We start from the raw sequence: 26,071 nt of genomic DNA on the forward strand, positions 1-26,071 counted from the left end.
TAATAAAAGTGTGAAACTACAAATTTGACACTAAATCTTAATTGTTAATTTCATGAATGCAATGATTATAATTTATTGAATCACACTTATTAATTAATTATTAATTTCTAATAAATTATAATTGTTAAATTGACAAAAAAACAACAATTAATATTTAATTGATTTTTTTACTTTAGCACTGATATCAAAAAAAATTGTCCCTTAATATAATTATATATAATTAAAATTGGTTAAAGCATGTATATTAATAAAAATATATATGTATTAAGAACTAGCTTCATAATTGTGACAAGTGATCACTTAATTTAACCAAGTGTACAAGCACTTGCAATTTAAGAACCGTTTATTTGCGTCATTTTTAAGAAAAAAAATATTTTATATCTAAAACATATTTTAATACTTTTCTTATAGGTTAAAAATAATAATTTTTGAAAAGAAAAGAAAAACCTAAAATAAACTATATCAAAAAGACATTTTACTTTAAAGCTTTAAAGCCGAAACAAACACACCCTTAATTATTTAACTGGACAGGACTAAAATCGGATTTTCTTGTCACTAGTTAAATTGGTTGGTCAGAATGCATCATCAAGACGAGCTCATCAACTGCTCTATCCTCGAAATAAGCAAACATGACATACCCCCAAAATAGAAAAAGAAAAATGCAAACATGAGATATTGAGTATGAAACAAAGATTATTTGGGCAATGTAAACATTCTTGCAAAGATCTTCTGAAATAAAGTAGCGTAATGCAACTCGCAAAAGCATGTTCCCGCAGAAGCAAACTCTGCCAAACAAAAATCTTATGGATGTTTCCAATGATTCAATAAGCCAATGGAAAAATCACAAGCAAAGGCAGCCGAGCAAGTATATATATGATACACCTATATATACTACTGTATTTGTAAATGAATTAAAGAAACAAGAAATTGAAGCCACTCCCACAGCAATCCAATAATAAAATACTGTAAAAATAAATAGGAATTCCAAACTGCCAATCAATTTAACCTCCAGAGTGGGAAGCTGCAGTTGTTTCAAAACGTCCATCCTTGAACACATGAATATATTGTTGTGGCAAAGAATGCTCCACCTGAAATAGAAGATATGATTAAAATTTGGAAGTGTTAGTTGACTTCAATAGTTTGCTGATGATTTCTATCCACGATTGCCAATTCCAGTTGAAAATTTTAGGAAGACTAAGCTAGCGAGCCCTTTGTAATTTCAATGTTTTAGAAAGATTCTAACTATAGATGGATTCCAGTGATGTTTGTCAACGACCAACTCTCCCCAAAAAGCTTAACTACTTTTAGGTGAAGGTTATATCTCAGCCAAACAAAAACAAAAAAAAACAAAGTCCAAACTCAGAGAATGGATGTGATTGATTTTTTATTTTACTGAGATATTACCCAGAAAACTCAAGCTCCTTAGTTAAACCAAACTTTGCACTGTCAAACATATAATAGAGCAGAAATGAGAAAACATACCCAATCATCATCAGGCTCAGCACCAGGTACCAACACATTGATCTCACTTGACTTAGCTGTTGATATGGATGTTTCTAAAGAATCTTTGCTCAGATAAAGCTGGCAGCCAGAAGTGTTGTCCACCGAAATAGTTGGAGCTGAACCCTGAATTAGTTAAAGCAAGCATAATTACAACTAAAACCACATTTGATGTCCTAATTCTTTATTTAAGATTAAACCCAAACTCTGCATCTGATCATTAGTGAAAATGAATGATAATTTCTGCTATCATAATATTTAGGCATAATAATATCATATTCAACCAGACATATCAACGTCACTGAAAGTTGTTATGTAGGGAAAAATAGAAGGAGGAATATGGGTGTACCTGACACTGCACCTCAACCCCATTACAGTTTACGATCTCACAAGCTGCAACAACATCCTACATTTTAAGCACATAGAAAAATGACAAGTTTCCCTCAATATTAATTGCTTCCAATAACTAATAATTTAAACCTCTATTTCCCATGTGCCACACTAACCTTGAATACAACTCCCATCTTTGTGCATTTGTCAATGGTTATATTATTGACCTTGCCTGTAAATTATTTCATCAAGTGATAAGTTTGATTGCAACAGATAATGCTCTATTGTACCAAACATGTAGAGAAAGAAGCTTGTAAAATAATTATGACTACCTTGAATCTGCAAAACCGAATCTTTGCATCCATAAACATATACAGACTGCTTTGCATCACAATCTTCAATGACCAAGTTCTTTTTCCCAATTTGATTCTCAACAACCCACCTATAGCAGCAGAGAATATTTAGGTTAGAGAGATGGAATAATGATAAACTGAGATTGACTTTGATACACATAAAATCAATAAAGCACGCACATACACAAAAACAAACCTACTTGCGGCCCATTTGAAGTTCTAATTTTGGAGGTCCTGCTTTAGAAAATGTATGTGAACCTGCACGACTTTCTTTTTCACTGGTGCCAACAACTCCAGTTCTATCTGTGCGATTTTTTGTCTTCATATCATCTGTAACCCTTCTCAAACCTGGAAGATAAAATTTCTAATTAAGAAATTCTTAAAATTCAATCAGGAAAGTGGGAGTACTAATAAGCCACCTGCTGTGACATTCCCACTGCTGAGTTGTTGAAAAATAGCAGAAATCCCCTCTTTCTGCTTAGAGGAAGAACCTTGAGACGATTCAGAACTAAAGAGAGAAGCAGGTGGAGGAAGAGGAGGAGCAGGCATAGCAGCTGCAGAAGCTTTTGAAGGAGCAACTGTTTTTCCTGTTGGACTCCACACAGGGCCTAAAGGATAAAAGCCCTTGACGTAATCTCTCAAACCAGGTACATATAACTCTTTCAGAGCTTTGGCCCACTCAATATGATTTGGGTCTTTGTTTCTATACTCTATAAGCACCTGATTATTGAAGTTAAAAAACTGACATCAATAATCTTTAATCACGAAATGGCAGTCAAAATGAGATAGGAATTTGCAAAGAAAAGTTTAGAAGGCTAATGCATGATCAGCGAAATTCATATTGCACCAAAAAAGTTCGCAAAAGTAAATTGGAAATCAAAGATTTAAAATCACAATTGCTGAATCTAGGCATGTAAACATTAACCTTGCTATTCATCGATCATTTCCTTTCTCAGCCATTGTGCTGATATAACAAAAGGAGCAGGTAGATATACAAATATTGACACAAATATGAAACTTTTTCCAATGCTAGGATACAATACTGATTGCTAAAATTATCAAAGGAAGAAAATCCCACTTCACTCGCAGGAGACTCCTTCATTCTTTTCTCCACAAAAGTGAAAGAGAAGACCAGTGGTTCAACAAAGTTATCTAAATAAATCCACAGTTTATGGCATGCATCGAGAGTACCTTGTTGCTGTAAAACTCAGCCATTTGCCAACTTTCCTCCACATGTGCAATGGGCATACTCATACCTTGAAAGAACAAAAGAAAAATAAGAAACCAAAAGGTAATATGTCATTGTAGAAAAGAATCATTCATCACTTACCACAATCCTTCCCTGTAAATGCAATCCATGCTAGAGCTGAGAGACTGTCAACAGCAGACTTCAAGTGGTTAAAAAAATTACATCTCCTTCCTTCTGTCATTGCAGCAGCCTTCATGATCACTTCATTCAATGGTTTCAGAAACTCGGACAAGCCAGCTTGGTCAGGCTTCTGCACAATGAATATGTGAATATTAAGATGGCATTTACAAACACCAGGACATACACTAAACAGAACATCAACACTTACAGCACCGGGAATAATGAACCTCACTTTAATTATAGTATTGGAATCCTAGTTGACATCATCGTTTATCCATTAACACACAAACTTCTCAGACGAATTACAGAAACATGAAAGAAGAAACAGTTTGCCACCAGAAAGATGGCAACCTCTACTGCATCAAAGGCTATGCTACACTACTCCACAAAGCTTGGAACGTCACTCTTTTGTCCCAATCCAGAGAGTCCACACAATCCATTGATCATATTGCCGATAAGAAATGAGCAATCAGAGATTTGAATCCCATATATAAAATTACTTGCCACTACACTCAGTTCACTTGCTACTAAACTATAGACTAAGTACCTAGCATGCACTAAATATTATCATTACAGTGCAATAATTTCTTCATGTAGACCAAGTGACGCACGTTAAATTTAAATCGGTTAATTCCACACCAAAAATCCAAAATCAACTGATTCAGATCAGTGACAAGGCAGTAACATGCAATAAAAATAAATAAAATAAATAAGGGACGCATTTAAGGTGGAAAAAACAGAACAAAAAAAAGAGATGAGAAATGTGTTAGAAGTGCTGACCTGAGTTTGCTTGACCTTAATCAAAAGCTGTTTCTGAACGGCAAAAGCTTCTTGCACAATCTTTGTGACATCCAAGACCTGTCCTCCAATCTTCTCAGCAGCAGTGGAAACCCTAGTCAGATACTGCTCCATCAGATCGCCGAAGGCAACAATGGACGGATCCACCGCTTCTTCAGCCACGTCACCACCGCCTACATGGAATCCAGTGGATAGCGCCTCCAACTTAGCCACCGCCGATTCCAACCTCTCTATTAGCTTCTCCTCCATGCCGCTCTCGTCTCTTATCCGATGTGAAAATTGTGAATAGATCTGGTGCCAGATGAAATCAGCTCGTTAACGGGTAACCCCTTTTTTTTTATCTCTTTTTTGATTATATTTTCTTAAAAAAAAAATGAAAAGAAAAAAGAAGACGCCGAAAGGCGAAAGGTGATGTGAGTAGTGAGTATCGAGTAGAGATTAGACAAACGAACAGGCGAAAAAGCAATTTGGTTTGGCGCGCATTTGTTCGGTGCTGGAGGGAATATTCTGGGTTCCCCACGTGTCACTTCTCCAGCCAATCTTGGCTCATCTTAGTAATTAGTAATTTATTACGAGTGACGAGAATTCGTCAAGGAGACGATAATTGTTTTTTTTTTTTTTTGGAAATCATGATTAATGAGAATATATTGAAAATATAAGTTTTCTAGCAATATTATGAAAAAAATATTTGGTAGGAGAAAATATTCTCAAAAATATTGACTCAAATTTTTTAATTTTATGTTTGGTGGATTAATTTTACAAAATTAATATTTGATGAATTTAACCAGAGTTGTATATTACACTGAGAGAGTATTTAACAAAAAAGTATATTTTGGTCATAAAAATATTAAAACAAAATTATTTACGTCTTATAAATTGTAAAATTTTCTCATCCAATAATACCACCCCTAATAGTATTGTTTCATTGTATTTTTATTCGAATTTTAAGTGAGTTTTTTGAAAATTTGAAATTTATCTCTTTATCAAACAGCCCATAAGAATTTGAGTGTATACAATCTTTTATGATAAATAGTTTTAAGCGAGTAAAGATTTTTCGTGCTAAAGTAAGAATAAGATATAACTTTTATTTTCCAAAAATTTCATGTGCAGAAAAAGGGATGTACAAGTGAAAACTTCAAAAAAATCTCTATAAGTTTTTTTAATTATCACTTATCCCTGTCACAAATTTTTTGAATCATTTATATCCTTATTTAAATTTTTTTATCACTTACCTTCTTGACTTAAAATTTCTTTATCATTTATCCCCCTCACTTATGGGGGTAATTGATAAAAAAAAATTAAATCAGAGGATAAATGATTCAAAATTTGGAGAAGGGGTAAATGATTATGAGAAAAGTTAGAGTGGGGTTTTTGAAGTTTTCTAAAAAAAAAATGAGTTAATATATCATGCTAGCTTGATAGGCTCTAAAGCGCCAAACTTTTGAATTGAAATCTGTAACCTTTTTATTAAATGATTTTTACATAAATCAAAGTTTGTATTCAACAATCAAAATAGATAGGCTAGGTCAGACAAAAAGGCCTCGGTTCTTTTAATATCCCTACCCACAAACTTCGACTCATAGGGTCGATTATGAGACTAATCAAGAGTGCGGAATGAATTAGGAATAAAGATTTTAAACCCTTGAAAAAGTAGCATAATCAAACCAAATTCTTTTCATTTCCACTACTTAGATCCGACGGAGCTACCAGCATTTGTATCTTTACTCAAATTTCATTCGGTAATAACAACCACTAGATATCGTTATATTGAGAATTTTGTCCAAATACTGTTTTTAAAAAATTGTAGAGAAAAAATAAACAATGAAAAAAAGTTTTTTTTTGAAAATTACAATGCAAAAAAGTTAGAGCTGGCGGGCTTTTAGGTTATCAAAATGCTCCACCACCACATGCATCCATTGGAGCGGGCTTTTCTTTTTTTGGTAATAATAGGAGCAGGTTTTTAACAAATTCCAAATATAACATCGATTTTTAAATAAATTCAATTATTTTTTTAATAACGGTTCCATATATACATAAAAATTATATTTATAAATTAGATTAAATTTTTATTATTTAAAGATGCAAAACAAGCATAATGAATGAGCAAACCTATACGATTATTTTACCAAAAAAAAAAAACCTATACGATTATAAACAATATCATGATTCATGAGATTGCAAATCTTATTTTATAATTTTATTTTTCTTTCTCAACCTTTATCTTCAATCTGCCATTACAATTAAACACATGCATAATATACTTCGAAAAATATTCAAATTTCAGTAGTACCGACTTCGGAAATTTAAGTTACTTGATTGACCTTGTTACAAGTTTAACTATTCATTTTTTCAACTGTTTCACGGACCAGTGGCATTTTGGCCTTATTTTATTAGTTGTTCTGTCACATTTGGTAGCCTTTAACCTGATTTAGCATTGGATTCAAGGGCAACAAACCAGCTAGTTTGTAAATAATAACAAGGAAAATTATTAAGTCGTTTTTAAGTCTTGTAGGGTTAAGCATATAGGGAAAGGGAAAATCTGAAAATCACACGAGCTGATCTTCCTATTGAGGACTTTTGTCTTGTAACTAGACGTCAAGCAGAGAGAATTCGATGTGGATGATGCATTGCGGCCACTGAAAATTTTAGCCTTTAGGCATGAGGAATCGGATAGCGTAGGAAGTGTATTGGATTGAGATTTCAAAATATTTTAATGGATTATTTTTGGACAAAAAAATCTGTTGGTATTCGATTAGTATTTTAATGGATTGAATAAAAGTCACGTGGTATTCGATTAGAATTTTAAAGGATTATTTTAGAATCCGTCCAAATCTGTTGGTATTCAATCAGGATCTTAAACAATGAAATCACAATCTCGTAGTATTCAAAAATCTGACGATTTTAATGAATTTTCTATTGGTGTGGATTTTGCGAGACTTTTTAATGAAAAATATAAATAGGATGTCTCTCTCACAATCACACCCCAACCTCTAGTATTTCTTGAGATTCTTCCATTGTAGTGTTTTCTTCTTCCTTTGGCAAGTTGACTGCTCGAATTGGGTTCCGCCATGAGAGCTTCGTCAAAACTATAAAAAAAAGTATATTTTTGAGCGATTTTTATCACAAAACAACCAGAAACAACAAACCAATGAGATTTTAATATAATCTATCTCAAAAATAACATATTTTTGAGCCATTTTTTAGAAATTTTGGAAGTTTAAAGAGTGATTTATCAAGCTACGGGTCGCGATTTTTCTTGGCACAAAAACGTGTTTTTGTATTTTTTTTTTTGAGGTTACAAGGAATTGAACACAACACCCTACACTACACACACTCTTAACACACACACCCCACACCACTAGGCTAACCCTAGTGGTGCAACGTGTTTTTGTATTAAAAACAACATAAAACAATGAAAAAATAACAGGTAAACTAAAATCCTCAAACCAATTTTTGTTTTACATCAATAAAACAATATCAATTTAAAGAAAGATTGAAACTTTCATAATATGAACCCTATATTTCGTAACAATACATTCATGAACGAAATTCCTTCATTATATAGTACACGATTTCAAATAATTTTTGTGTCAATAGATAACTAAAAGCTTGTTTCTCAAAAGTCCCAGAGCAATTTAAGGTTTCAATGTATCGATTGAAAAAAATTTGAGAAATTTTCTAAACTTTCATGTAATTAAACCTAAAATTTCATATTCATATGGTTAGAAAATTTCAAAAACCCCAAGGTTTTCAAGATCAATTGCTAAAATTTCAAACAAAATTTTATCATGAACTTTAGGTTCTATATGCAAATTTAGAATTATTTTTATAATAAAAAAATTTGGATCTTATAATCATATATGCATAGTTTTGATACCAAATGAAGAAGATAATTTTCAACCCATTAGATATGTGAAAAGCTATTATTAAGTAATTTTGAATGTCTGTTAAAAATTATATTATGTTTTACTGATTGAGAAAATTATATTAGGTTTTACTTTTTTTTATTAATTTCATTGCATTTCTTTGTTATTTTTTTATGGGGAAAATTATACTTACAACCTATTTTTGTTTATAACCTTTTACAACCATATCTTAATCGTTGATTTCCGTCAATCAATGGTTATTATTTTCGCAAATCATACTCATTAATTAATATTTAATTTGCAATGAATAATAACCGTTGATTGACGGAAATCAACGGTTAAGATATGGTTGTAAAATGTTGTAAACAAAAATAGGTTGTAAGTATAACCTTTCCTTTTTGTATTGACTCTTGTAATTTTGAATGTTCTTTAAAAATTCATATGATTTTTAAAATCTTATAAATCCATATTGTTATTTCAAATCTTATAAATTCTATTAAAATCCAATCTTATGAAATCTTGATCGTAAAAAAAGTCTTTTAAAAAAGTCTTTAAAGTCTCTTTAATTCTAAAATGTCTTTTAAAATCTGTAGAATTTTTTATCTCAAAAAAGTGTTTTAAAATCCTAATCCAATACACCATCTAAATGTATGTTTGTACAGAATATTTCGAAAAAGTAAAAACAATAGCGAAAATTTTGTATTGTATGTAAATATTTTTGATTTAAAAAATAATAATAAATTATATGCTAAATTTTCAATCATTTCTTATTTATCTTTATAAATATTACAAACTCTCTTAATTTAAAAATAAAACTTTTACCGACCCTTCTCTTTCTTTTCACATCATGGAACAACATTAAGTACAAACAGGGTCAAAGACCATGTAACAACATTTTCTTATTATATATTCTTTATTTTCTGGGGCATTTTTATTGGCCGAGACCCCCAACCCTCTCAACCAAATATGAAGTACAAACAGGAAGTTCCTTAAATAAATATCAGCAATATTTCAGAAATATTATCTCATGCAGACTGATAAAATTGATATATATTTAGAGATAAATATTTACAAGGCTCACTTCTTCACAAGATATAGCAATACAACAGAATACGATAAGACCGAAAGAAAAGTAACTACAACTGTGTAAGATATGCACAATGGCTTCTGACTTGTTCATAACAAATTGAAAATCATCAGAACAAATACGCGGTGCACATGTGTTTAGCAGTACAAGAGGCAATCATCTCCAGCTTGATTTATCTACCGGCTCCACATGCCTTGTTGGATATGGAACCTTGCTTGAAACAGCTGCTTGAGAAGGAACATTATCTTTCTCTCTAGTTGTTCGAAGTTCCTATTCAATTAGGAAAGCTAGTCATTAAAGGAAGTTGAAGTATGAATCACTAGAACTTACTAAGCATCCTATCAAATATGCAGTGCAGATAACATTTTAAAATTTTCATAGCATTAAAGATAAATCATCTTAAAAATCGACACAATAATTGGTGTAGTTGTTGAGCATAGCATACGTTAAACTGAGCACAAACATGCATTTCAGTGGCACAAACGTGAAGTTATTTTTTCCTTCTTTCTGTGGGGTAGGTAGTCAGCATCAGTCAACCTAGATTAGGATGTGGCATTTAGTTTCTAAACTGTTAACTCTGCATAACATATACGTGCTGTATTATAAGATAGATTGTCTGAAGCTTGGGGCTTACAGTACGAAAGGGAAAATCATCTGCCTCGAGCATATGAACAATTTGACCCATCTTTGGTCGCTTAATAACATCCAAATCTATACAGCGCAGACAAACCAGTAAAGCTCGCTTCAAAGATCTTGGAGAGGGCTGAATCTCAATTAAAGGATCAACTAGCCCATCACCACGACGACTTGCTACCATTCCCTTAAACCAATCAACCAAGTTCATCTGAAGCACATCAAACAAAAACAGACATAAGACTCATGGTAGTTTCACGGAATACAGTAAAGAAAACAGAGAAATCCTGGAATCACCTCTCCAGGTGGTCTAGAATAATCAATGGGACTTCTTCCTGTAATTAGCTCCATAAGTAGAATCCCAAAACTATACACATCACTGCCCTCATTAAGCATACCCGTGCTTGCATACTCAGGTGAAACATATCTGTAGGAAATTTGTGGTAAGAAATAATATTGATAAATATCATTCACCTCCGTACAAGAGAGATTATAAAATAAATCCAAAGCCTGAGAAAGAACTAACCAAATGTCCATATAGGAGAAAATTTGTTGTAAGAAATAATATAGATAAATATCATCCACCTCCATATAAGATAAAATTATAAAATAAACTCCGAGGCCTGAGAAAGAACTAACCCAAATGTCCCCATTACTCGCGTTGTCACATAGCTTTTCTCAGACCCTAAGAGCTTGGCCAGTCCAAAGTCAGATACTTTGGCATTCCACTTTTTGTCCAAAAGAATGTTACTGGATTTTACATCTCGATGGACAACTTTGGGTTCTAAGCCTTCATGCAAGTAGGCTAGCCTGTTTCATATTGTAGAAAACTATAAATGTTAATTGATACTTTCATGAAAGAATATTTAAGGTAATGTAAATTTCATAATAATGAGGCATGATAACAGTTACCATAGAAATACTTATTCCAGTTATTAAAAAATAGTCAATATCTCAGTTGACAAGAATTATGATACATTTGAAGGTAATTATGGTGATACTTTAAGATATATGTTCAATTAAATGAGACATTAAATTCAACAAGCACACCCTTTTGCAGTCGCAACAGCAATCCTCATTCGTATATCCCATGTCAAGGGGCTAACAGGCCCTACATCACCATGCAGCCACTGCTCCAAATTTCCATTGTCAACGTACTCATAAACAAGCATCCTGAAAGATTTAGAGGAGATTTCTTCATTTGAAAGGCCTAAGAATAACAGTAATGTAAACAGAATATTTACCTTTGAGCACCTTCTGCACAATATCCAACTAACCCCACCAAATTCTTATGCCTCACTTTTCCAATGGCTTCAACCTCCACCTTAAACTCTTTCTCTGCTTGACCCCTTAGTTACAATACAATACCGCACATGAATTTAAATAGGCCACAGGGGAAGGAAATATATGTGAAAGATGTCGCATTATTTCAGCAAAGATAAACTGGATAAAGTATTGCAGAGCAAACTTGCAGTGGTAAAACAAACTTCGCACGTTTTCTTCTAATTCTGGAGTTCTAACAATACTCCTTAATTTATTATGCGATAATTCAAATGTTTTGCCAAAGACAAGTTCAATTTTCAAGTGAAGCATCAATAGTAAGAAATTGTTTGATCTATCATACTCCTTTCACATCGCTGCTTGCATTTGTATGCTGCCATCTTTATTAGGGGAAATACGAAGCTAGTTGTTAATATTATCAGTTTTCTGGCTGGCCTACCGAGTTTGTTGTCGCTGATGTCAAGCTAGGAAAACCGAAAAACGTCTAATGTTGTTAGTTTATTTGGACTATAGTTTTCTCGGGATTAAGATAATATTAATATGCCTAGTAAAGAAAAAGTTGCGATACATAAATCATGAGTAATATAATAAATAAACGAAAAGTAAAAGTAGATAAAGATAAAAGTAACATTACCAAGACCAACCAAAAAAAAAAGTAAAGAAAAAGAACAAAGCAACCATATACTTTTCATAATCCTCCTCGAAACAAATATTAACAGCTAACAACTCAATTATTCCACCTAGAATCTGGATGAACCCAAAGAAGCACATTTCCATATAAGAATTACGAACTTTCAGATTTACATTCCTATTCCATAATTTAAAAATGTGGGATACCAAAAAAGAAACAGTTTCCTATAACTCTTTATCCTCGTATTTTATACATAAACAGGAAATGGGGTACCCACCCAGATATCATTCCATAAATTAATCATAGAGTTTGGGCACAAATATTAACATGCAGAGTTAGTTAGAATGAGATATATTAAATTGGAATAATAACTTGTGGACTGGACATTAACATTCACATACTTGTTGTTGAGAAGATTCTTCACAGCCACGACAGAACCGTCTTGGAGAATTCCTCTGTACACAATCCCATACCCTCCTTCTCCGATCACATTCCCTTCAGCAAACCCATCAGTTGCAATCTCTAGCTCCTTCAGGCTATACCACCGGCCCCACCCTATGTTCGGACACTCCACCGACGCACTCTCTTCGATCTCTGACTTCGGATCAACATCACCGTCTTCGATTTTGAGCTCCAATGCCTTAACCTCCACGATCTCCTTCGACACTAGTGGGATTGTGCCCGAGCTGTGCTTCACTCGCATTTTGCGCTTCTTGGAGCTTCGGCTCCGGCGAATGCAGAGCAAGATGAGGAGCACGACTGCGACCAGGATTAGTAGGAAAACGGAGATTAAGACGTAGAGTTTGAGACCCAGAATGGGGGTTCTCTTAGTTAGCTCCGGCAGAGCACCGCCGGAGGGGTTGGCGGACGCTGCCATTGCTGGGAGGAGTGAATTTTCTCAACTGAAGATATGAGGACGTTGTTAAGAGTGTTTGGTTGCTGAGAAAATTCTAATGAAACGGATGCTTATGCATTGAAAAGAAATAGAAAAGAAAAGAAAAGAAGCGAAGAGAGAATATTGAGAAAAGTGAGGTTTGAACTTTCATCAACGGATACAAAAGCGAAAGGAAACAAAAGGACGAGAGAGGATTTCACTTGTTGTTTTTTGGGTTGGGATGGGAGTATATTTACCGAAATGCCACTCTCACTCGTTGAGTCATGAGTGCCGACGGAGGCTCGATGCTGCATGACGTGACGGTGGGGACTGTAGAGTAATTAAGGAGGTTGTTTTCTATATGACCCATGTTATTATATCTACCAAAAAAATTCAGTTATTTATCATCGCTTATCAAATGTCAAATGTTTGGAACCTGTGAATGTCAGGCGGGTCCAGATGATTGGGTTTAGATCAATCGTATGAAGTAGATTTGACCTATTATTAATTAATATGAAATTTATTACATTTTTTTAATCAAATATTCAAGCTCAAATACCCAATTCGTCTCTAGTCAATCAAGTTCGAGTCCAACTCTGTTTTAATATCACGGTAAGGGACCATTATCAATAAATTAAATTAGATCATCACCCATTTATATATATTTTAATTTAGTCCATTACCAATTAATACAATACTCATCATACTTAAATATCCTAAACTGTAATTTTTGTTTCATATTGGGGGAACCATTTCAGTTGTAGGAATCCCAATTTATTGTATGCATATTTTTGCAGGATATAATAATATTTAATATTTGTGCACCAAAAGGATAGCGTAAAATATTTGTGTCTAATTTCTTAACGTTTGTTTATTGTTGTAACGTAACGTTGTTTATTAAAAAACAGTATGGGCATTCTAGGAAACCGAGTTTATTTCCAAAAAGAAAATGTATGTAAGATAGTGGTTTTCTATACATATTAATTAGGGATTTAAACTTCTCATTAATCATTGCTGCACCAACATCGATTCTTGTGTCAAATCTTTTTCTAGTGTTTTACCCTAGTAATTACTAATTAATCAGAAAACCAATGAGTCAAGGGTAGAAGTAGAATCCCAGTTTATTTATAAAAAAAAAGGTATACAATTTAGAGGGTTTTTTATACATGTTAAAATTTCAATTAATTAATATTGAAAAATTAAAATTATTTATTGTTAAAAATAAAGGGGACATGATCCTTTGACACCGGTGTCAAGCTTTAAAATTTGACACTAAATCCTAAGGGGGTGTTTGGTTCAAGTTATTTAAAATTTTTCCTATGTATGTGACTTTGGTCTTTTGGAATCACCATGTTCGGTTCAAGATATTGAATAATTTCTCCATCTAATATATTTCCCTAGCTTTTGAAAAATAGGAAGCAAATGAGATAGAGAGCACTATTTAGAAGACCATTTTTAAGATAGTATTTTATAATTAGATGGGTAAATGGAAAAACACGTTCCATTGAAAAGACAAAAAATACTTATGAGAATTTTTTTAGTATTATTAACCAATTTTCATAAAGTATGATAAAGGGTTATTTTAGTATTTTTAACCAGATTTTTCCATCAATATTTTACCTTCAACTAAATATACATTTAGAAAATTTAACTCAATTTCTCTGGTAATATTTTAGCGTACCAAACAACTTTTTTTAAATTTTCCTACCAAAATCATTTTTCCACCATATTCCTACTAATTCTATTTTCCTAGTAAAAAAAAATTTCTCTTGAACCAAACGCCTCCTAACAGTTAATTTTCACCAATCAACGGTTATCGTTTATTGGGAATTAACTTATTAATTCCCAATAAATAATAATCGTTGATTGACGGAAATCAAATCTTGAGATTTGATGTCAATTTTTAAAATTTGAATGTCAAAGTATCTTATCCTAAAAATAAATGAATGTTTACCGGATTACAATATTTAGTTAATTTTTTTAAACAAATGATAATTACAATAATTCAAGACCTATATTGAACAAGAACAAATTAAAGTGAATTAAGTTATGTCAACATCAATTTTAATTTTAATTTTAAGTTTGTCTTTTTTTAGTAGTCTTAATTTTGAGTTTTAAATTGGGGCGATTAATGTATTATTGTCCTGTCTTGGAGGTTGAAACATATTCATCTACTGTGATTTGGAGAAAGCATCGCACTTGTCTCTACAGATATATGTCAAATTGACTGGACCTGGATTCCACGTAAACGTGCTTATCCAACGTAACTCACCACCAAACGATTTGTCATAATAAGCAACATTCTCTTCTCTTGCTTGGGTATGGGTTATTTGGTTTCACAAACTAACCTAGTTCCACCCTCCAGTTCTAGTACGGTAGTTATAGTAACTCCTAATGGCCTATAAATACAAGTGAACTGTGGGTTATGGATTTGTCCATTTATTTTAAGGGTTTTATGTTTGTTATGTTACATGACGTAACATAATTTTCTTATACACTCAATTTTATGTGGATCTCATTTCTTGATTTTGTTTTTTCTTTTCTTCTCTCTCCTCTCTCTTCTTAATTGTGTGAGTAAGTTTGTTATGTTACATCATGTAACATAACAAACATAAAACTCTTATTTTAATGGAAATATAGCATTTAGTTCGCTTACTAAAACTTATTACATCCAAAACATTGGCTTATTGCATTTGAATCAGTTTTAACGAAAAATAGACAAGTTCATATAGGGTCTTCACTATTGAATGGAGAGAGGTAATAATATTATGGCGTTGTCGTAAAAGATTGGGTTAGTTGTTGGGCGCGGGTCGAAATAAATTGTAATTGCAGTATATTAATGGGCAACTCGAAGTACGTGAAATATACACGCTGCTGCTAGATGCCTGCTGTTGATTATTGAATGTTGTCTCCCTTATTTTAAAAATAAATAGTTGTATAGAACTAGAGTCTCAAAATTTCCATTAAAACCCGTAGGATTTGTTTTACCATGAGTTGATACACATTATTAATTAATAGCTCTTTTTTTTTATTTTTCTTTTTGATAAAAAATAGCTCTTTTTTGGAAATTAACAAAAAAATAGCTCTTTTCAAGTATAACTAACGAATAAAAATTCAGTATTTTCATAATTTTCTCTCTCTTTAGTTAGTCACCACCAATCAATTCTTGACATAATAATTTGACGGGATAAGTAATTAGGGTTGACACATATTTAAATTTGTGTTGCATTCATGTTGGTAATATAAGACACACAAAAATTCATATTGTGTGTGTCAACACGTAAACACGCATTTGACACATATTTTTTTTTAGCTATTTACTGTTTTGACCAATATGTACATCCGGCTGCACTTTATGATGTAAGGGTAATTATGTAATGTGTTTTTCATGTCGTGTCGTGTCAACCCATATAAAAAGTGATTCTATCGGTGCTACAACTCATAAACTTCAATGTGTGTGATTCGTGTCGTGTCATGTTAACTCGCAAAATTTACAGGTATGTTTGTGTTGAAGGTTTTAATACAAATAAAAAATTGTGTCATGTTCGTATTGATGTATCGTATCGTTTCTTGTCAAATTTGTATCGTATCAACCTGAATTGACACTCGTAAATAAATACTTACCTTTTTTTAGCGTGAAGCTTTAAGTAACATTCAAGTTTACACTAAGTGAATTTTTACTTCTATAAAAGGCTTTATTTTTTACGAAATTTTCGACAAAAAACGTATTCCATCGAAAATAAAGATCAAATTAGATACAGAATCCGTTTTGGTCAATATCATCATTGGAATCTTTCGACGAAAAATAGATTCCATCATAAACTTTTGACAAAAAATAGAATCCGACAAATTTTTTGACAGAATCTATTTTCCATCAAAAGATTTTGTCGATGATAATGACCAAAATGAAAGATTCCATCAATGATTTGTTAAGAAAAAAATTAATACAACAAAACAAGTTTATTTTATTTGATTATTAAAATAAGGGGAAAAAGTATCTAATTTTACTTTAGATAACTTTGTCTAATGTTTATTGAAATGACGTCGTTTTAAGATTGAAAAATTAAAAATTAAAATGATAAAGACTATTATAACTCTGAAATAAATTAAAATTACAAAAGTATCATGATTTTTGCCCCAAAATGACGTCATTTCAATGAACATTAGATAAAGTTATAAAAAGTAACTTTAGATTAAACAAACCCTTAAAATTATATAAGTATTGGAAAAAATAATCAAACACCACAAATTCCTAATTTTTTAATTATCCACTAAATTAAGTTACAGAATATTTTCAATATAAAAGAGAAAAAGATACATTTATTACAAATTAAGAACATGTTGGGATGTTTACCAAAAAAAAAAACATGTTTGGATGAGTTTAATAAAGATTACATATTGATTTTATAAAAGATTTATTTAATTTCAATTAAGGAAAATCACTTGTCATTTTAAAAGAAATAACTCATGTCATTTTAAATGAAACAATCTTGTTTTAATGTATATTTTATGATTTTTTATATATATCAAAACACGGTCGTTTTACTCAAAATGATACAATTTTATACTTTAAAATGACAAACACTGATGATTTGGGGAATAGGAGCCGGAATGTTATTCTATAATTGCCATTACTCAAATCCAAGACACTATGTAAACCCCAGGGACTCCCACGTTGTTGCGCAAATTAATAAATGGTTAGTTTAGGATTAGACGGTGATCTGTAAACACACCAGCACAAAGAATAATGTGTGTGCCAATTGGCTCACTACTAATCCACACAAAGAAGATAAGAACTTTATTGGTTACTCAAGTCTCCCTCCTGTGGCTTTGTTTGCGAATTCGAAGGGGAAGGGAAGAAAAGAGATCCAAGGAGGAGTGAAGGAAATTAAAGGGTATTCTCTTTTCTTGTTTGGGAGTTCAAAAAATGGTAAGGGACGAAAATAGAGAGTTAATGAGATACTTTTATCATTTTACTCTATTTTAAAAATAAATATAATTATTATATTTTACAAGTTAAATTAAATTTAAAATTTCTAACAAAATTATTTATGTACTTTTCACAATACTAAAAAAGATCATATTTTTTGACGAAATTTTTACGTTGCAAACGACGAAATTTTCGTCACAAATTATTTGTTCATTAGAATATTTTTCATCGAAAAGCGACAAAAAAAAATTTCCGATAAAATTTTTCACAAAATTTTTTTTCGACGAAATTTAGTTTTCGTCAAAAGTTTTGACGAAAATGATTTCCTCCATCAAATGTTTTAAACAAAAAAAGAACCGTTAAAAATTTTGACAGAATGTTTTCCGTTCAAAATTTCAATGGAAATGTGTTATAACAAAAATTTCAACGGAAATTGTTTTGACAAAATTTTTGAGGGAAATGTTTCATTCGAAACTTTCGAGGAAATTTAGATTCTGTAAAGAATTTTGAAAAAATATTTTTTCCGTCAAAATTTTTTATCGAAATATTTTTCGTCAAAAATTTTTACCGAAATATTTTCTGTCAAATTTTTTTTAACATAAATGTGTTCTGTCGAAAATTTTGATGGCAATGTGTTTCGTGAAAAATTTCAACAGGAATTTTTTTGTCAAAAAGTTTAACGAAAATATTTCTGTCGAAAACTTTCGACAAAATTTAAATTCTGTAAATAATTTTGATGAAATTTTTTTTCGATAAAAATTTTCGGTGAAAATGTGTTTCGTTGAAAATTTCGATGAAAATATTTTTCGTCAAAAATGTGTTTCGTTGAAAATTTCGATGAAAATATTTTTCGTCAAAAATTTCGATGAATATGTTTTTTTGTGAAATATTTTGACGAAATTTAGATTCCATAAAGAATTTTAACAAAAAAAAAAAATTTCCTTCAAAATTTTTTACAAACATGTTTTTAGTCACAATTTTGAAGAAAATATTTTTCGTCGAATATTTTTGCGAAAAATTTTGATGAAAATGTTTTTCGTAAAAAAATTTGACGTAATTGTTTTACATTGAAACTTTTCGATGGAAATATGTTTCGTCAAAATTTTGGACGAAAATATTTCCGTTGAAAATTTCGACGAAATTTTGATTCTATCAATAATTTTGACTGAATCTTTTTTTCGTAAAAAATTTATGTCACTGATTATGGCAAAATCTGGTTCCGTCTCTAATTTTATCTTTAGTTTTGACGGAAATTTTTTGACGTATATGATTTTCATCAAAAATGTCATCACTATTTTTGATGAAATATTTTTCGTCGATAAATTTTTTCGGTGTTTGAGACTTTTCTAATAATGTCACATTTAAAAATGATTCACATTTTAATGCTAAGGGTAGATAAGTAATTTTCAATATTTTTCCCTTCAAAACCCCCAATTTGGGGGAACTTTAATTTTGAGAAAAAATGAGAGTTTAGTAAAAATCCTCAATTTCTTCCCCTCATTTGTTTATACTCACAAACAAAAAAAAATCCTCCATTTCCTTTCCTTTCCCTCCTAAAACCAACTCCCAAACAAAGCCTTAGAGGGAACTCTTGTTAAAGGATGCTTCCTCTTACTTTTGTAGTTTACTGTTTTTTGGGAAAAACTTATTTAAAAAATAAAAATAAAAATTGGCAAACACTTTTTTCATTTGAATTAATATCTAAAAATTATTTTTAAGTGTTAAAGAACTACTTTCAAGTAAAAGATAATTTTTTTTAAAAGACAGAAATATTGGCTTAAAAAAATTCATTATTTTGGACTTTTTTTTTCTAACTCTTACTCTCTCTTTTTTATAAATTGGGTGGGGCAAAATCCCAAAATAACCAAAAGATTAAGAAATTACGTGCACACGAGAGCAACATGCATCCAAACACATACATTGGGACCAAATTCAGGCACCATTTGGACCAAATTCAATAATGTGTGGTCATGCCCAACATATCTTGGATCAATCAATAATAATAATTAAAAAAATATGAAAACAAATATTGGGGAATTCTATTTATAAAAAGATAGATAGCGTTAAAACAATATCAATAATACCACTTGAGAGATGGGTTAATCAAGTGCACGTAAGTTCGTCCTCACGGACTCATGGTACTTAAATCAATGTAATATCAAAACCAATATGATTTGTATGCTATTAATATTACAAAAATTGCGTTTTTTTTTTTTTTTTTTGATAACAAAAATTGCGTTTTTTTAAAATGAAGAGAGACAGACAGACGCATATGTATCCAAAAGAACAAGAAGGGATGAAATAAGTAATATATAAATTTTCATTGCCCCACCGCACAACAAGGTCCCATGGTCTAGTGGTTAGGACATTGGACTCTGAATCCAGTAACCCGAGTTCAAATCTCGGTGGGACCTTTTTTATACATCAACGGTTCAACGATATTTTTATAGGAAATTCTCCCCATTTTTATAATGTATGTATGTTTGTTTATTATTGTGAGTGACAGTGTAACTTATCGAGGCTTTTAGCACCCACCGAGAACGTCATAAAGAATTTTCGCCAAAGATATTCATTTGAAATAAACAGTTTGAATAAATCCAAACTACTTAATTTATGTAGTTTTATGTTATTTGATAAATTATAATCTGCATACATAGTGTATGCATACCAACAATATTGAACAAAGTTAATTGCTCTTAACTCCAAAGCCACAACAAATTGATTCAGCGCCATAAGAATCGGTATAATCTGTTTCTTTTTCATTATTTCAAATTTTGAAGCTGTCTCTTTTTCTTTACCACAATAACAACAAATATGATCGGAATGAAGAAACTGACATATTAAAATTTACAATACACTAGACGACTCGAGACAAGGGGTTAAAAAAAAAGAAAATCTATTACAAGGGAAAAAATTGCAGCTTGTTTAGTTCAAAACAAGCAATCAAAGAAGTATCCATATCTACCACAGCACTTGGCCTTCTCGCTCTCTACATCTATCTCTCCACCATTTTTTTTGAGTTCAAAACCACTAAAAAGAAATACAATCACCCCCTTTGAAAGGTATGATAGAGTGTGCAAGGAATTGAGTGCCACTTTGTCTGCTGAAATGTACAATGAGCACTTTCCAATTCCAAATACCCAAGAAATGAATGACCAAAACAATAAGAGCATAAGGGGTACTATTAAGTGAACAAGAAGAAAAAAGGAGCAGTATAATTACCGAAAGAAATCTAAGACTTAAGCCTCTATTCCTGCTTCCGCCCCTCTACATCATGTAAGCCAGATGGCTCTGGCAATGTCTCTTTTGGCTGACGTCTCCGAGGTGATGAACTATCACACCCACCATTGTGGATGCTACCCTGTGATCGTGAGCTGGTAGTTCCTGAAAGCTTTGAGCTACTAGTTCCTTCTAGCATTGTGCTAGAGGCTATTGGAATTACTGTTACATCGGATGAACTCTGACGCCAACTACCAAAAGCAGCAGCATTCCAAGAGCCTCTGGAAGAGCTTGCTTTAAGCCGTGCAGAGCCGGAATTTTCTTCCCTCACAACTTTTGCAGGATTTTCCAAAGCCTTGAGAACGTATCTCATTGGGGGTCTTCTTGAAGGTTTGGGATTTAGGCAAGACCTGGCAACAATGGCTATAGCCCACACTTCCTCTAAGAAATCCTCATCAACAACCAGAGACGGATCAACAATTTTTGTCACGAGCTCCTTGTCACACATACTAATGCAAGGTAGAATCTGATCGAACCATTCTTTTATTTCACCATCACTGGATGCACTAATTCCCAGCTTACCAGTCACCAGCTCAAGTAACACTTTCCCAAAGCAATAAATGTCATAGGCACAAGCTGATGTTGATGAACCTGTTTTTACAGTAAACAAAGTTTTTGTCAAAATAATAGATTGAAAGAATTATTTCTCCTCCTGGATCCACATCTATTTTCCCACCTCCATACACATCTTGAGTCGAAAAAGAGGAAAACAGAATTACTATAAGCATATAAAAAGAACCCAACAGTTCAATAATCTAAAACAAATTATTCATAAAAATATGCATAATCCAATACACGCATAGCTTCTCACACTAACACGAATCCAATACATGCATAATCACCCGCATATCTTGACCACTTAACTACTTCAGGAAGAGGAATATCTCATAATTATAGATAATCGTAACTTCTTGCTGCTGTCTCTGAAAATGCATTTTGCTAGCACGAGACTACCAGGAAGAAGTGGTAAAGACAATAATGTTCCCTTTCTACTGTAGATGCCCAGAACTTTTTTGTCAGAATGACATTAATGCTCCCATTTTTACTCTGAGATTTATGACCACATCTAAAACACCATTATCTACCAACTTATAGATAACAGTGTCTGCTGTACAAAATTAAGTGCTCCCACAGTTTGGATTAACTTATGTTGGAGCCAAATCTCTTTTTTGGGGTACTTCTTGAGCGAGTTTATGAAATAAAAAAAGTGATTGTTTCCCCAAAAAAAGCTGTTACTAAATATGCACCAAGTGTGCATTCGGATTAGCTTATTTTGTGTCCGAAATAGCTTGTAACCCAAATCTTAGTAACAGAGCTTTTGAAAAGAAAAAGCAATTTTCTCCTAAAAATTAAGCACATCCAAACATGCACCAAATATGTGTAAGAGGGAAAGTTTGAATGGCATAGACAAGCAAGCAACCGAGGCATGGGAATGGATCCTCTCATGTGTTAGTTAACATGACCATATATAAGAGGATCTTAACCACTTATGAACAAATAAATGGTGACGAGAGATGAGAGAGAAAAATATTAGAATAGGGAGTAACAAAATCATCACCGCTGATTTACTCATAAATGGTTAGGATCCACTCCCCGAAGGCATAGGAACTGACTACAAATCCATGCCTTAAAACTAAACTTGAGTTTCCACTTACCAGATGTGCCTTGTTCAGAGGACCTACACATTGAAAAATAGAAATGAGAAATTAGATAAATGTTTTTATAACAAATAATATGCATTTGCAACTATGGCATATAAAACTTGTCAAAAACTCATAATGTAACTTAACGACAAAGCAATAAAATAGTGGCTGAAATGTGAAAGAAATTAAAGGGAAAAAAGGTTTCATAGTTATAAAGACCAAAAATGTCCATTACGAAAGTTTGATGTAGTGATTATGAAAACCAAATGAATAACATCCATTATTAAAGATCGCACACGAACACACACAAAAAGACAAGATGACACGTCTAAAATACATAAATAATTCTAAAAGCCGTACCGTAGATAAGTTCAAATTTCAAAGCATAAGCATTTTCCAATAAACAGCCTAAAGGATTGTGTCCAACAAAGCACAATATTGTCAATGCATAATGAATGACCTGTCAGACATAATTTTCATGAGATTCATTAAATACATTGTTAGTGGAGTACTTACTGAGGCAACCGCAGAAACCGGGTGATTTTACTTTGATGAGTATCGCCTTCTTGAACACAGGTTTCACTTACACTCCCTAACCGTGCTTCATATTTATCATCTAGAAGTATACTGCTCGCTTGAATATCTCTACAATAATTAGAAGATAGATTTGTCACTACTAGCACACCATTTAGCTTGAACTTTTGTTTTGTAAACTTGTGATTTATTTATTTCGTGCAGGGTCAAGATGGCTTAATCAATTAGAGGGAATACACCGACAAGTTGAACTTGTTCCAACCTTCCTATCTTTCTCAGCTCCATTATATAGAAAGTGGATAGTCATACTCAATAGTAATGACAATCCAGTCACAAGGGAAATTTATAATTAATCACCTAAAAGATATCGAAACAAATGCCAATATTTATGACAGTAAACATTGCACTTAATCGCCTAAAATATATAGAAACAAACACCGGAATTTAAACAGTAACCTTGGCCATATATTTCAAACTTCTATGGATATCAATACACATATTTATTGATGTAAAGAGGACCAATCAGAATCTTTGAACCCTTCACAAAATGCATCCAGGGATGTAGGAATGAATCGTTGAGAAGAGTTTATAGTTAATTAAATCAGGTATCATATCAGGTTTCACAACATAATGACTTTTTACAGCAAACAATATAGAAAAAATAAATAAAAAACCAGGAAGAAGGAAATCTAGAAATACCTGTGAACAATGGGTGGAACACATTCATGATGCAAATACGATAGGGCCTCTGCTGCTCCAGTAGCAACTTTTAACCTAGTTATCCAGTCCAGTGACTGCAAACTACCATCTTCAGATGTAGTGTTTTTGTAGTATAAGCAATTAGACAAGTCCCCGTTTGGCAGATATTTATATACCAGGAACTTCTCATTCTCATTTTCTGAGCAATGACCTAAAAAGGGAACAAATCTTTGATGAGAAACCTTATTGAAGAAGTCTAATTCCGATAGGTAAGCATCCTTTTTAGTTGATCGCATGTCAATCCTTTTGACGACGACAGGAATCCCACTTTCCAAAACTCCATTGAAGAAATCCCCAGTGTGGCCATGTTTGATAAGATTTGCATCATTGAAATCTCCTGTGGCCTGGAGCAACTGATGATATGTAAATGAGTCTCCAACTTTTGGATAGTTGATTGATACAGTGGGATGTGGAGGACTCCCTCCAGCAGGAGCAGGGCCCACACCATTTCGCCTTTGATTTGAATTACCCCTCTTACGAATGCACAGAAGCAACACTAAAAGTGCAAATAAACCCAGTCCACCCAAGACTCCTGCCAATATGCCCTTAGTTTTACTGCTCTTCCCAGAGGTAGGAGGTTCTGTAGAATTTGGGCTTCCAAAATTATCAAAATTGAGGCCCTTATCTGCATAAAATGCTGCACAGTCCGTTGTTGTCCTTTGATTTGCCACGCTTTGAAGGCAGTTGATCTCTAGAGATACATCAAGCATGAAATCCAGAACCTTGCCCTCAAAATAATTCTTTGAAAGATTGATGCGAACGAACCTTCTGAGCACCGGAGTGAGGTTTCCATAAAACATATTATTAGAAATATCGAGCACGGCAACAGTAGTATTAGCAGTGGAACTAGAATTGGGAAGCAGACCACTGAAGTTATTGGCAGACACATCGAGGGAGGTCAATCTTGGCAGAGACCACAACTCAACAGGCAAAGAACCTGTAAAATTGTTTTGTCTCAGCACTACAAGCTGCAACTGCGTTGAAGCAGTAAACAAGTTCCCCGGCAGGGGTCCATTGAGCATATTGTTTGCAAGTATCATTGTCCGCAAGTTACTCAACCCTTTGAAATCCGGAGGCACTCCACCAGAGAAAGAATTTGCACTAAGATCAAGGTCAAGTAGGCTAGTAAGACTTCCCAATTGTGCAGGTAAAGAAGTTAGGCCATTGTTGGAAAGATTCAAGTACTGTAGCCTTAAAAGGGATCCTATACCCGGGGGAATCGGCCCGGACAACAAATTTGCAGACATGTCAAGGGAATAAAGATTTTCAAGAAAGGCAAAGGACGCAGGTAAGAACCCAGTTAGAGAATTCCGGGAAAGATCAAGAACCGAAAGGGCAAAGAGTTGACCAAGACTATGAGGAACTGTCCCAGTAAGATGGTTATCAGAAAGATAGAGACTAGTGAGGTTGGTTAAATTGCCAAGAGTGGAAGGAATAGCATCAATGATGGAGCAAGAACGAAGATCAAGCACAAGGAGTGAAGGGAGTTTGAGACCAAACCAATCAGGAATAGGACCAGGAAGGAGGAAATTGGAGGCATTGAAGGACTGCAAGAGAGTGAAATTGGACAAGGCATCCACGGCAAATTGTGGGTTTCTCCTCCCCAGTCTTGTTCTTATAAAGCCAGAGATATTGATATCAACAACTCGACCATTCTGGCAGGTTATACCAATCCACATTAAACAAGGGTCTGGCTTTATTGGCCATTCCTTGCTCCTCAACCCCAGAGAATGCCTTAATTCGAGGAGTGCTGCTCGCTCAATGTCGGAACTCAGTGGCTCAATCTGCTCCATTGTGAACTCAAACATCAACAAGAACAAGAACCCAAACCACACTATGCTTCCCCGATCCATCCTCATGTATTGTCTTATCAGCGCTGACCCAAAGATCCAACCATTCACATCTTCCTCTCAAAACATGTGTCTTTGTCTGTAATCACAATTTAGAGATACCCAATACACAACAATTCATTTTAATTTTTCTCTCTTTTAAAAAGTATTTTACTTTAACTTTCCAATATAACCACACAGAGAAAATAAAAAAATTAAAAAAATTAAACCAAACCAAACAAGTCTTACCTGAATCAGAAGGATTCTATTCTTCCTCGAGACTTTTGATTACAAATCTGTATCGCTTTCTGTGTTTTCCTTTCTTCTCTATCAGAATCTCTACCTACTCCCTCCCTCTTAATCCTTTAGTTGACT

General features: G+C 32.9%; 3 protein-coding genes and 1 non-coding gene across 4 annotated transcripts; 1 reads left to right on the forward strand and 3 right to left on the reverse strand.

Annotated features, from left to right (window-relative positions):
- Positions 1 to 731: 731 nt before the first annotated feature.
- Positions 732 to 4,781, reverse strand: LOC133315149 (cyclase-associated protein 1). The gene is made up of 10 exons (XM_061516724.1): positions 4,333 to 4,781; positions 3,514 to 3,682; positions 3,375 to 3,439; positions 2,603 to 2,903; positions 2,384 to 2,531; positions 2,163 to 2,272; positions 2,007 to 2,062; positions 1,850 to 1,906; positions 1,483 to 1,626; positions 732 to 1,088 (listed from the first exon to the last, which is right to left on the reverse strand). Exons 1-10 carry the CDS (start codon positions 4,597 to 4,599, stop codon positions 1,002 to 1,004), a joined length of 1,404 nt encoding a protein of 467 aa, XP_061372708.1. The 5' UTR covers positions 4,600 to 4,781; the 3' UTR covers positions 732 to 1,001.
- Positions 4,782 to 9,296: 4,515 nt separating this feature from the next.
- On the reverse strand, positions 9,297 to 12,794 carry LOC133315150 (probable receptor-like serine/threonine-protein kinase At4g34500). Its single transcript, XM_061516725.1, has 7 exons — positions 12,250 to 12,794; positions 11,181 to 11,285; positions 10,987 to 11,109; positions 10,576 to 10,746; positions 10,234 to 10,363; positions 9,938 to 10,147; positions 9,297 to 9,573 (listed from the first exon to the last, which is right to left on the reverse strand). Exons 1-7 carry the CDS (start codon positions 12,723 to 12,725, stop codon positions 9,460 to 9,462), a joined length of 1,329 nt encoding a protein of 442 aa, XP_061372709.1. The 5' UTR covers positions 12,726 to 12,794; the 3' UTR covers positions 9,297 to 9,459.
- A 7,200-nt stretch (positions 12,795 to 19,994) lies between these two features.
- On the forward strand, positions 19,995 to 20,066 carry TRNAQ-CUG (transfer RNA glutamine (anticodon CUG)). Its single transcript has one exon. It is a non-coding gene; the product is annotated as a tRNA-Gln (tRNA).
- A 409-nt stretch (positions 20,067 to 20,475) lies between these two features.
- Positions 20,476 to 26,049, reverse strand: LOC133315147 (probable LRR receptor-like serine/threonine-protein kinase At2g16250). The gene is made up of 5 exons (XM_061516719.1): positions 25,946 to 26,049; positions 23,808 to 25,796; positions 23,091 to 23,219; positions 22,587 to 22,609; positions 20,476 to 21,522 (listed from the first exon to the last, which is right to left on the reverse strand). Exons 2-5 carry the CDS (start codon positions 25,724 to 25,726, stop codon positions 20,900 to 20,902), a joined length of 2,694 nt encoding a protein of 897 aa, XP_061372703.1. The 5' UTR covers positions 25,727 to 25,796; positions 25,946 to 26,049; the 3' UTR covers positions 20,476 to 20,899.
- Positions 26,050 to 26,071: the final 22 nt, after the last annotated feature.

This window comes from Gastrolobium bilobum, unplaced genomic scaffold, assembly GCF_033153095.1.
Source record: "Gastrolobium bilobum isolate Gb01-03AN ecotype WA unplaced genomic scaffold, APGP_CSIRO_Gbil_v1 utg8583, whole genome shotgun sequence".
In the NCBI taxonomy this organism is placed as follows: Eukaryota; Viridiplantae; Streptophyta; class Magnoliopsida; order Fabales; family Fabaceae; genus Gastrolobium; species Gastrolobium bilobum.